A 12469-nucleotide genomic window follows, 5' to 3' on the forward strand; every position below is an offset into this window, starting at 1 on the left:
CTGGACTGGGCAGCATGCATGTGTAGATTCTGCCACGTCATCGCCGCGTCACCCTATTGATTTTGTGATATTTTGTAACCAATTAGTCCTATTTATAACTTAGTTTCATTTCTTAGTAAGCCCATGTGCCAAATCTAGTTAGGATAGAAATATTTGCTATAATTGGATTTGATTTTATTTGATTTGTGATGATTGAGATTTTAAGATATTTTGTGGGGTGTCAAATTTAGTTAGAATAGAATTTATTAGATTAGATATTATTTGATTTTATTTGATTTAAGTAATGATGAAACTCATGTGCCAAAATACACATGAAATGCAAATTCATATGAAATGCAAATGCATGTAGATATTTATCTAAGTAATGATGACACCCATGTACCTTGGAGGATAAGGCTAACACCCATCCATTAGATCAAAAAGTGTCTACTTGATCCTATCCATTCATTCCCTTATAAATAGAACTAAAGGGGAAGGATGCAAAAAAAAAAAAAAAAAACCCATCAAGCTTCACACGCACACCCACGGCAAAGAGAGAGAAAAGTGTGCTTTTGTGTGCTTTTGTGTGGTCCAAGGCTTGGAGTGTGTTATAGGAAGTCTTTTGGTAAGCTTCCAATCATTAATTTCATTGATTTTATGCTTTAAGTTTTGATTTCATTAGTTTAAGCTTGATTATGTTCATTATGTGTTTATGTTCAAAGTTGATCACTTATTTACCAAATATGCCATTATGATGCCCAAATTCAATTGGGTATTCCTTAAATGTGTCGTTATGCTGTCAAAAGTTTTGAAAGGTTTTTTAAGCATTAGTTATAAAAGCGTCATTGTTCTGCCAAATTTTATAAAGGGAATTATTCATAATTATGCCGTTATGCCGCCCAATATTCTAAAAGTATTTTTAGACATTACTAATACTAATGTTGTTACTCAGCTCAATTGGAATTGGTTATGTTATATAAATATATAGCTTTTATGATTAAAAGTGTTGGTAAAACGATTCTTATGTTAATAAGTATTTTAAAATGCAAAAGGGTATTTTGGTCATTATTTATAAATGTTGTTATAATGCCCATATGGAATATGTGGCATTATAATTAAACCATTTTTTATACGCTGTTATTATGTTTAAATGATTTTAACAATTATGTTAAGGTTTAAAAAGTTAAAAATAAAAATAGTGTTAATATGAGTTTATTAGTGAATTGTACTAATTCACTATTATTGGTATTAAATTATACAGCAGCTAATATTTATGTGAACACTTTTTTGAAGCAAAGAAAGAACTGTGAGTATTTCTTACTTACTGAGGGTGATGCTGAATTTCCATAATGTTGTGGTTTCTGTTTTATTTAATTGTTTGCGCATGTGGATTTTGAATATTTTGTTATTTTAATTAATGAATTTAATTATAACAAAGTTGGGAGTGACGTCTGCTTGAGCCAAAAATATTAATAAATAAAAGAGTAGGGAGTTACGTCTGCCTACGGAACAGGGAGTGACGTTTGCCTGTGCCAAAAAGATAATAAATTGTTAGAGGAGTAACGTCTCCTTAGAACTCGCTAAACGGGAGTTACGTCTCCTATAACATGTTAGACAGGAGTTACGTCTCTTAGACTCTATTAAATGGAATTACATTTCCTTAAATCTATGTGTTAGAGTTACGTCTCTATAAGATCGAATGCAAGAAGTTCATGATTTATTTTATAATAAAATTGTGCATATAAAACTGTCATTACTTTATATTATTGCATTGTGTTGTATTTACTTAAATAAATCAGCACTCATATTATTATTGAAAACAGCGGACTCATTTTAGTATTTTGGGTTGTTGTTTTCCTCTCCGTATTCTGTGATAATACAGGATATGAAGAAGAAGAATATCAGGATTATCCAGACTCTTAGATGGTTCCTGATACTAGTTTTTGAGGCGAGACTGCCTCCTTTTTGGGAACTACCATGTTGTAGTTCATTAACTTAGTTTAAAGACAATATTTATAATTCTGCAGTCATGTAGTCATTAAACCTTAGATATTTTGGCTTGTATGACTATTTATGCCCTGTGAGGCATGACTACTACTATTTTGTATAATCATGCTGAGTTGTTTAGTATATCTATCTTGAGGTATTTCAGTAGAAGCTTTGAAGTGTTACTTAATTCCTAAGTCTGTATTATATTTATATATATTCCGTTGCCAATATTTAACTCTGATGAGTTAGTAATGTCATGTGAAAAATCAAAAAATTTCACTTACGCTTTTTGTAAAAGCGGGGCGTTACATAGGAGACATTTGTGATGAAAGAACAATCAATGAATTGAATATTGATATTTTCTCAGAGTTTCTCTCTATGTTTTGGGATAATTTATCTGTCTTTTTCCTTGCAAATTGCCTGTTGAATAGCCTGCAGAATAATCGTTATTCTGTCCGGCGTCAATTGGTATCAGAGGTTCAGCACTTTCCTGAGACGAGTTCTTCATCAGTTTCGATGGTTCATGGTCGTGGTGGTCGTCGTTGGCAGGTTCCGAATGAGGAAGCTCCACACCGTGATCGTAACGTTCAGGATGTGATGATTGAGGATTTGCAGAGGCAAGTTGCAGAGTTAACCTAGCGTCTAGCGGCACAGGAAGTCGGCAATCGTGAGATGGAGAACTCCGATTCCGACTCCACCTTCGACAAGCCGTATCATAATCCTACTCCATACTGGGAACAGCGTGGTCGAGATGAAGAATTTGTTGATGAAGACTTCCAAGAAGACGTGTTCGTTGATGAGAAGTTCATACATGGAGATGTTCATGATGATGTTGAACATGAAGATATTGAAGATCCTTCACAAGGATTCGTGGATTGGGATTCTCCACCAATTTAGGATATTGATATCAAGGATGAAGATCTTGTGGGAGATTCTTTGTCGTTTGATCAAGAGAAAAAATCTGTAGTAGATTTAGATTGGGTCTCTTCAACGATTTGTGACAACATCTATCCCGACAAAGAGAATTTATTGAATGAGGTAAGTTTTCTGGTTGACGCAATAAAATTTATTGAAGAAAATAATGATTACCATGTGTTTGATGAAAGCCCACATAACGAAAGATTTCAGTCGAGTAATGAGGAAATTAGTAAAGTTGATTTTATTGGGATTGAAAGATTTCTATCAAATTCACCTAGTAATAAGTTGGATGTTGGTTTCGGCGTGTTAGCTGACAATTTTAATTTTTGTGGTCAAGAAAGAATTGATAATTCTTTGGAGACTTTTATGGAGCGTGAATTGGAGAAAATAAATGAAAGACGTGAGAATGTTGATTTATTTCAATTTGGTGTGAGGCTATTCGTTGTGATGGGTTGCAACTTGTTTATCTTCTGGTTTTAAGTTATTTTGGTATTGAGAAGTACGGAATGTAATGAATTGATCGGCCATCCAAAAGATTGAGGTAAATAAGGTCCGAATTTGAGGACGAATTCTTTCCAACTCGGTGAGACTGGTGTAGGAGAAAATCAGACTTAAGATTTGAAGATTATTTATTGAATAAGATCAACCCGAAAATGGAAAGAATCGTACAAAATATCTACCAAGTTGTCAACATCCATCAAGGAAAAAACCAAGAAGGAAATAAGAGACTATTGACAAATCTCTTGATTCATCTTTTAACGAATTTCCATATTTATATTTACGTTGTCTAAAGTAATATTATAGTTATTATATTTTCCCTAATATGGTAATCCTTTGGCACCAAGTATTTCCCATTAATTTGGAGATATTCTTTGGCGTCAAGTATTTCCATAATATGCTTATTTGTTTTTATTTTCAATCTTATAAGATTTAGGATTTTATATACTTTGTAGCCATTTGTAATGGAAGAACAATCAATGAATTGAATATTGATATTTTCTCAGAGTTTCTCTCTATGTTTTGGGATAATTTATCTGTCTTCTTCCTTGCAAACTGCCTGTTGAATAGCCTGCAGAATAATCGTTATTCTGTCTGGCGTCACAGGGTTTCCCCCATTTTCTTCATGAGTGATTTATTATTATATTCTGGGATATACCCTTATGTCTCTGTTTTGTTGTTGTTATTATTGTTGTTGCTTATAAAGTACTCTCAATTACTTATAAAGAGTAGATATTTTCTACGACTGTTTTTGCTTTTTTGTGTTGCTGGAAAAGATAGTTATTTTCCCGTATTTAGTTAGAAGATATATATCTTTTTTGCTTTTTCTATATATAAATAGATGCACATATATGTAAATTAACAAAAGAAAAAACAATTGACACTAGAAAAAGAAAACAGTTCTTCCCTTTTTTTTTTTTTAAAACAAAAAAAATTATGTGAATTACATATCTTTAGTTAAGTGAACTGCTTTCAATCTTGTCTTTAAGACATTCTCATTACATTTTCATCTAAATCAAGAGTAAGAAAAATCATCTTTTATAACATTTTTTTTGTATTTAATTAGAATATATATATATATATGTTATTTGCTTTTTATACATATAAATAGATGCACATACATGTAAATGCAAATGGAAGGAGAGTTGTGAGTGCTTTTCAACTCCACTAATCCTCTCTTGGCAATGAGTGAGAGAGAGAGAGAGAGAGAGAGAGAGAGGGGGGGGGGGGGGGGGGGGGGGGAGGGGTCTTTGGGTGGGAATCTACTTAATTGCATAGGTATAGTTAGGATTAATATAACCCAGACATTCCATGCGTCAGGTTTAGGCTAGGCTACTAGGTGTACCATAAATCTTTATTCAATTCTGTAGGCTCTTCTTTTATTTTACTTTTTTAAAGTTCGGACTTTTATTTGGTGACGGAATCAAAAAGAATTAATCGTTTGTGCTTAAAAGAGTAGAATTTTGATTCTAATGTTTCGCAAGTATGATGACTAATGATTTGTTTGTTTTGATGTAAATAAGGTTGGATGTGTTTGTCATTTGAAAGAAGTAATTTACATTTTTAGAAAACATAAATTATTTTTTAAAATTTATTAAGCATTTTTAATTAAACGAAAATTATTTTTCAATTGATTATTATTTTTTAAAAATTATTTTTAGCCGAAACTTATAAAGAGAAATGAATACCTTGCTTATAAAGAGAGATGAAATGATAGAGAGATGGTAGAGAAAAAGCTGCAAGTAATTCATATAATGGCATTTAGTTTATCTACATTTCTACACTCACTAGTATGTGAAACATACCATTAAAGTACAAAAGCATTTGAGTACGTACGTAACAATCATTTTAACACCTTATATAAAAAGGGCAAAAAAAAAAAAGAAAAAAGAAAAAAAGAAAAAAGAACAGGAAATTAAGAAAAAGTAGGCAAAAATCATGGAGGGTACGTAGGTAGGGAAAAATCTAATTAATTAGTTTCAAGAAAAGTTAAGGATTGAAACACAAGAAGTTGGGCGGGGTTGTAATAGAGTGTAGGGTTTTGAAGACGTGGGTAGCGGATGGCCTAGCGGTGGGGTCAGTGGCGGTGCAGTGGAGGGCCAGGTTCATGGTTTCAACCATCTCCTTGTGATTATTCGTTGCGTCTCGACCCCTAATCGTCGTATCAACCCACCCATCAAGATGACAGTCGGAGTAGCAATACCGGGCCCACTCAACGATGTTCTCGTTCACCCCTTTTTCCATGTCGGTGGGGCTTTTTCCTGTCAGTAATTCAATCAAAACCACACCAAATCCATACATATCGCTCTGCTCTGTCGTCTGATCTTTCCTCTCTCTGCTTTCTGCAATCAAAATATATAATAATAATAATAATCATTTACGCAATCTGTAGCTTTAGTACTGTGCGGGTGTACGTGCATGGATTTGTAGATCAACACATGCCATTAATTTCAAGCCAATCAGAGCATGACACATCCACTATATATATATATATATATATATATATATATATATATATTAATTAGATGTTAATTATTCGATTAACGTTGTTTAATTAGTAAACAGTACGTTCTTGATTAATTAATTTATTAGATGTTGATTTAAAGACATTTTTTTTTTAGTTACAACCACATGCATGAAAATTGAAAGCCCAAACTCAGGCGAATAATAATATATTAGAGTATTAATTAAAATTACTCTTTATTATTATTATTATTATTATTATTAAGAGTAAATTAACTAGTAATCATGTACGTACCTGGGGCAACGTAGGCCGAAGAATTGAAGCATTTGGTGTCCGTACAAGTGAACCCAGGAAGGCCCAAACTCAGGCGAGGCTCGTCTTTCCCGTCGACAATAACTTTCTCCGGCGACATGTCTCCAACCAGAATACTCGGCGAACAGGAGCCATGCAAAAACTGTAGCGCTTTCGCAATCCCAATCGCAATTTTGCGTCGCCTCTCCCAACTCAAATTCTGAAGAATTTGACTCAAAATTTTCCCTTCCACATACTCATAAACCAAAAACCCTGCCTTTTCAGACACACATATTCCGATCAACCGAACAATGTTCGGATGCTCAAGCTTACCCAATTTGGCGGTAACAGACCAAAAACTCGGGGCATTTAAATTGACACCATTCACTTCCTTCACGACGAACTGCATGCCGTTGGTGATGACATCTTCTTGTTTGGCCGATGATAAAATATCGTCAATTGTAATGGATTTTGAAAACTTTGCATCAAAGAATTGTATTTTCCAGATTCCATCTTCGTTCTCAACTCTTTTCAGCTCCAATTCCTTTCTTCGCCCAAGGAAAACCATAAAAATTGCAGCAATAGCAAACATTGCTAACACAACCAAAAAGCAAGTGAGAACATACCACCACATGGGACTTTTCACTCTTTTGCATGGCGGTAAACCGCTTGCAGCATCGCCGCCGCAAAGATTGTTGCCGGCAACCGCGCTGGCATTTATAGCAAGAAATGCTCCAGTGGACGGTAAGCTTCCGTGGAAATGATTTTGAGAAATATTCACTTGTACAAGGGATTCCACTCTTCCTAAATTTGGTGGAATTTCTCCGGACAATTGGTTTTCCGACAAATCAAGTAGGCCGAGAGCTGGCAGTTCAGTGAGACTGATCGGAATTTGGCCGCTGAGCTGATTGTTGCTGAGGTCTAAACGAACAAGCTTCTGGGATGATGACAATTCTTCTGGAATATTACCAGAGAGTTCGTTTCCGCTTAGCTCTAATTCCATCAGCTCTGATAATCTCCCAAAGCTCCGGGGAATCTCACCGGAAAACTGATTTTCGGATAAGTCCAAGTTGAGAAGCTTGTCACTGCCGAATTCGCCCGGCAACTCTCCGGAAAATTTGTTTTTCGCTAAATTCAGCATTTCCAGAGATGGCATATCCCACTTTCGCCCGTCGATCCTGCCGGAAAGATTGTTGCCTGAGATATCCAAGAAGTATATGAGCGGCAGTTTCGTGAATTCTGATGGTAATTCACCGGAGAGACGGTTGTTTTGGATACGTACTCGCCGTAAGCTTTTGCAAGAGCTCAAACTCTTAGGAATTTCACCTTGGAGAGAATTAGAGAAGAGGATGAGCTTAAAAAGTCGACCGGAGTTGCATAAGCTTCTGGGTATTTTTCCGATGAGAGAGTTTGTGGAAAGGTCAAGTACGGTGAGATTGTTCCATCTTCCGAGGTCTTCGGGGATGTTGCCGGATAATTTGTTTGACCATAGCTGGAGGACTTGAAGCCGAGGCAAAGAAGTTAAAGCGCCCGGAATCTTTCCGGTAAAGTTGTTGGAGAACAGATGGAGAACCTCCAAGTTTTGTAACTTAATTATCAGCTCCGGAATCTCTCCCGAAAGGGAATTATCGCTAAGATCAAGCGAGACCAGACTTTTAAGCTCGAAAAGTGATATTGGAATATTACCCGTCAGCTTGTTCTGGTAGAGGAAGAGATGCTGAAGATTGCTGAGGTTCCCGAGGGAAGACGGAATTTTTCCGCTGAGATTGTTGTAGACAAGATCAAGATGATTTAAAGAAGTCAACTCTCCAATCACTGCAGGAATTTCACCGGAAAGATTGTTGTAGCCAAGGTAAAGCCAGTTCAAGCTCTTCATCCGGCCTACTCCACGTGGAATTCCGCCAACTAGTTTGTTTGAAGCCAAAGTCAAGACTTGCAAACGTGTGATATTTGAGAGAGAATTTGGAATTTTTCCGACCAAAACATTTCCACCCAGATCAAGAAATTGTAGGCTCCAAAGCAATCCTATACGGTCTGGAATTTTACCCGAAAGCATGTTGTTGGAGAGATCTAATTTTTCAAGGCGGGAACTGGAAATGCTTGGCAACGGTCCCGTTAAATTATTGTTGCTAAGATTGAGATATCGAAGAGAAGGGCAGGAAAATGAATTTCGAGGAATTTCTCCCAGGAGCTGATTGTTGGAGAGATCGATATTTTCGACATACTTTAATTCGAAAATAGAGGCGGAAATTTTGCCGGAGATGTTTCTCCCGGAGAGGTCGATGGAGTTAACGTAGGAAGAAGAGTTGTTACAGGCTATACCGTGCCAATTGCAAAGAGTGGCCGAGGAGGTCCAGTTGGAAAGAAAGCCTAAGGGGTCGTTGATCGAAGCTTTGAACGATAAGAGAAGCTCTAATTCCTCGCCATGCAACATGCGAAGATTGAAGAACAAGAACAGGAACAAGAACATCAACATGGGCAGTTTTGGACATGTCTGTGCTCTTTTCTTGGCCATCTACAAGTATACAAGAAAGCTGAAATCACTCTGTGTATATTTTCCTAACAAAACCCAAAGAAATTTTTTTACTAGCTTTAACCTGGAAAAGAAAGAAATTTACCGCATTTGCGTGACATTACAATCAAGCCAAACACTCTAGAACCTGTACCAAGCAACAAAGAGCAGAATCAGATGACATGTAGTAATTATACAAGAAGATTAATTAACCATAATATATATTCATAGAGAGAGAGGGAAGAAGCTAGTTAATTTAGGAAGAACATCCCATGACGTACCTAAATCTCATAATAAGCGAGCATCATATATATATATATATAGAAGTTTGAAGAGGCTGAAGATTTGGAATTGAGAAACGTGGATTGAAAGAGAAGAAAGAAGAAGAGGTTTTGAACTATTGAAGAGGCCAGTGTGAGAGAGTGGGAGACATGAGTGCTTAAATAGGAGGAGGGTAAAGGTGTGGAGGAAATGGGCATGGGATTGGGGTATAATTACGAAAGTGCACCTTGACCTCCTTTAGAATGATGTCTGAACACGAGCGGTTGAAAGGGAAACAGGGACAGATGTTGGAAAAAGGCTCTGATTTTGTCGGATTATTCACCAAAATGCCTTTTGACTGACTCACTTTGGATAGTGACAAGGATTTTCTCTGTAACCGTTGAAAAGTTTGAAAGTTTTATGGGCATGTGGATCTTGTACTTATTTACAAATATATATGACTGACATATGGTTTTGGTTACTTTTCGGAGAAAAGTTTTCAATCTATCGATTAATTGAATTATGAATAACACATTCATGTTTGGGTGTAAAGCCTAAAGCAAAACCCCATTTATATACAAAGAGTTTAAAGAGGTAATTGCTACATAGGAGAATAGTGTTAGCTAGAATAAAATGTTTTTGAGAGTGAGAGTGAGATTGATATCCAATTAATGTAATTGTCACCCCATATTACTTATAATTTGTGTACGCAATAGTAATTAGAGAGCCCTTGTAAAATCCACATGTCCATATAAGTGTTCGGGCAGGTAGGTTTCCATAAGAAAGTTCCCTTACAATTGCATGCCCGGAAGTGTGGGAGAGCGACGAAAAATAATTCATGTGGATAAGAAACGTAAACGATTTTAATTTACTCCCTCATTAAGATTATTTTTCTTGGTCAACTAAAAACATTTTCATGTTAACTAATATTTTACAGTGCCAAACACACAAAAATAGAAATAACCTTTTCAAGTAGCATGACAACCATAATCTTAGACTCTCAATCTATTACGGAGGAAAAACACCTAAGGATTGAGTCAATCATGGATAAGATTATTTTTCTTGGTCAACTGAAAATATTTTCATGTTGACTAATATTTTACGGTGCCAAACACTCAGAAATAGAAATAATTTTTTCAAGTAGCATGACAACCATAGTCTTCGACTCTCAATTTATTAGGGAGAAAAATACACCTAGAGAGTACTCAATACTCAGAAGCTCCCAAGTCCATTTACAACAGTCTCAGCAGTGGGCTGGTGGTGGAGATTGAATCCATCATCGCTTCAATGATAATAGCTAAATAAGGTGGCAATATGCTTATGATATGTATAACTTGGTTAAGATTCATATTTATATCGCATCATAATTGGTGTTTAACAAGATAGTTTAAATTTAGGAGACTGCTCATGAACACCTAAACCCAGGTTTAGTGGTAATTTCAGTAATCATTAAAGCTATCTATTAATGTGTTGTCATTGGTTGTATATATATCATAGTTAGCCAGACAAAATTATGAGAGTAATTCATGATCAGATAATTCTTGGAACTCTTTTTGTAAACTCGATCTATAAATAAGTGCTGGACCGATCGAATAAAATTTGAAATTGGTGTAAGGGTGTAAATATAAAGAAAAAGTGAGGACAACTTGATAGGAAAAAAGATGAAGTTAATTCCCTGGCCTGCATGTAAAAGCAATAATATTCTTGATCAGCCCCTTTTCTTTTGGACTATTTATATATATTACTATCTTGGATTCTTTCTCGATCTCTGGCAGGAGAGAGAGAGAGAGAGAGAGAGAGAGAGAGAGAGAGAGAGAAGAGAAATAGACAAAGAAAGAGTAGAAGAAGATACAAGGAGTTTACAAGTGAGGCAAAGCGGATTGAGAAGATGATAAAGCAGATCGATCAGAGAGAGGGATGAAAAGAAAAAGTGGGTGGTCTTTTTACGTTGCAATACACTAATGCTCGTGCGCACCCTTCTCTCCCAATTGTGCTTTTGGGACCCAAAAGTCTCTTTCTCGAAGGAATATACAGTGAATGGTCTTTGTCACACCCGGCATGCTTGCTCCTCTCCATTTTCTAGGGTTTTACACTCCCACCTACACCCTTTCCCCACTTCCTCTTTTTTCGCCATTTTAAAATCCCACCCTAGCTTCTCCTATATATTATATATATGACAGTGAAACATCGATCCAATCAAAAAGAAAGAAAGAAAGAAATGGATGAAAAAGGAAACAAAAAAACCATGATAGGATTCTCGATCTATATACATTTGATGGTGTATATAGAGTTAACAATATTGGTGGTACACTTTTTTTTAAAAAAAAAAAATTACATTACTTAGAATTATCAATAACATATATTGTAAAATACATTAACTTTAAATTATAACCATAAAATAAATATTATACATTTCATTTGATGAAAAGGCATTTAAAGCGTTGTTCGGTAGTGAATTAGTTTTCCACAATAATTGTCAGCTAAATTAAATAATCCTTTTTGATATAATATATTGTTGTCAACAACCAAAAGGAATGTTTCTTTAGATATATATATATACACGGCCTACGTAGTTATTCCACTAGGTTCCTGAAGATATAAAATGAAGAAGCTAGCCATTTGGAATTAATCTGTAACTGAAGATGGCAATTAGCTAGTTGGGGAGGTACAAGGACAAACAGAGAACAGTGGGTTAGGCAGCTGGTTTTAGAGACTCCTTCAATTCGTACGTACCCCCACCAAACATTTCTCAATAAATAAATGCAAAAAGTAAAAAAAGTATTTTTATCACCAACTCAATTGTCAAGACGTACGCTAGCTAGCTAGTTCGATAATAATTGAAGCAGAGGCAGAAGTAGTACGTACCAAGTCTGCTTTACCAGTGACCCCGGCCAATTTAATCAACATTCACTTGGAAGATAGATGTTTTACTTTCTTCAGCAATTTTAACCTAGCTACAAAGAGATTGTTATATAATTTAATAAATGTTTTAAATATAAACTTAATTTTCTTACATATCATTGTCTTGTTTGACACACCGTACCTCATCTATCACCTTCCATTGTCGACTGACACATTTTACCTATGGTATACATATACGTCTAACTGTAATATGATAGGATAATTTAATATTCAATAAATATATACTCCCATCTCACATTTTTTACTATAGACGTAGGTTTCTAAAGATGAACCACCTTAACTCTTTGGCCTCCTCTCTTTCTCGATCTTATTTTCTTCAAATATTCTTCTGAATCTTATTTTATATTGCTTTTAAATATCACAAGCAAAAGGTAAACTTCAGTGCACATTGAAGGTAGATTTAATGAAGGCTTATGACTCCATTAGTTGGGAGTTTATTCTTCACTGCTTGCAGTGCTTTGGGGGTCCTCGAAAATTTGTAGCTTGGACTAGAGAATGCATTTCTAGTCCTACTTACTCTATAGCTCTCAATGGTACACTTCTTGGCTACTTCAAAGGAAGGAAGGGGCTTAGGCAAGTTGACCTCATGTCACCTTACCTTTTTGTTATAGCTATGAAGGTGCTTTCTTTGTGTT

The 12469-nt window shown here is 35.5% G+C and overlaps 1 protein-coding gene across 1 annotated transcript; it reads right to left on the reverse strand.

Annotated features, from left to right (window-relative positions):
* Window positions 1–5109: 5109 nt before the first annotated feature.
* Window positions 5110–9072, reverse strand: LOC133870935 (leucine-rich repeat receptor-like serine/threonine-protein kinase SKM1). The gene is made up of 4 exons (XM_062308224.1): window positions 8933–9072; window positions 8758–8799; window positions 6143–8654; window positions 5110–5726 (listed from the first exon to the last, which is right to left on the reverse strand). The coding sequence occupies exons 3-4, from the start codon at window positions 8652–8654 to the stop codon at window positions 5374–5376; spliced, it is 2865 nt and encodes a 954-aa protein (XP_062164208.1). The 5' UTR covers window positions 8758–8799; window positions 8933–9072; the 3' UTR covers window positions 5110–5373.
* Window positions 9073–12469: the final 3397 nt, after the last annotated feature.

The sequence above is a fragment of the Alnus glutinosa genome, chromosome 6 (genome assembly GCF_958979055.1).
Source record: "Alnus glutinosa chromosome 6, dhAlnGlut1.1, whole genome shotgun sequence".
Classification (NCBI taxonomy): domain Eukaryota; kingdom Viridiplantae; phylum Streptophyta; class Magnoliopsida; order Fagales; family Betulaceae; genus Alnus; species Alnus glutinosa.

Coding starts and splice junctions, on each gene's coding strand:
- LOC133870935 (XM_062308224.1), bottom strand. CDS start 8,654: ATGGCCAAGAAAAGAGCACAGACATGTCCAAAACTGCCCATGTTGATG. Junction 5,727..6,142: donor TTCGGCCTACGTTGCCCCAG/GTACGTACATGA, acceptor TTTTGATTGCAG/AAAGCAGAGAGAGGAAAGAT.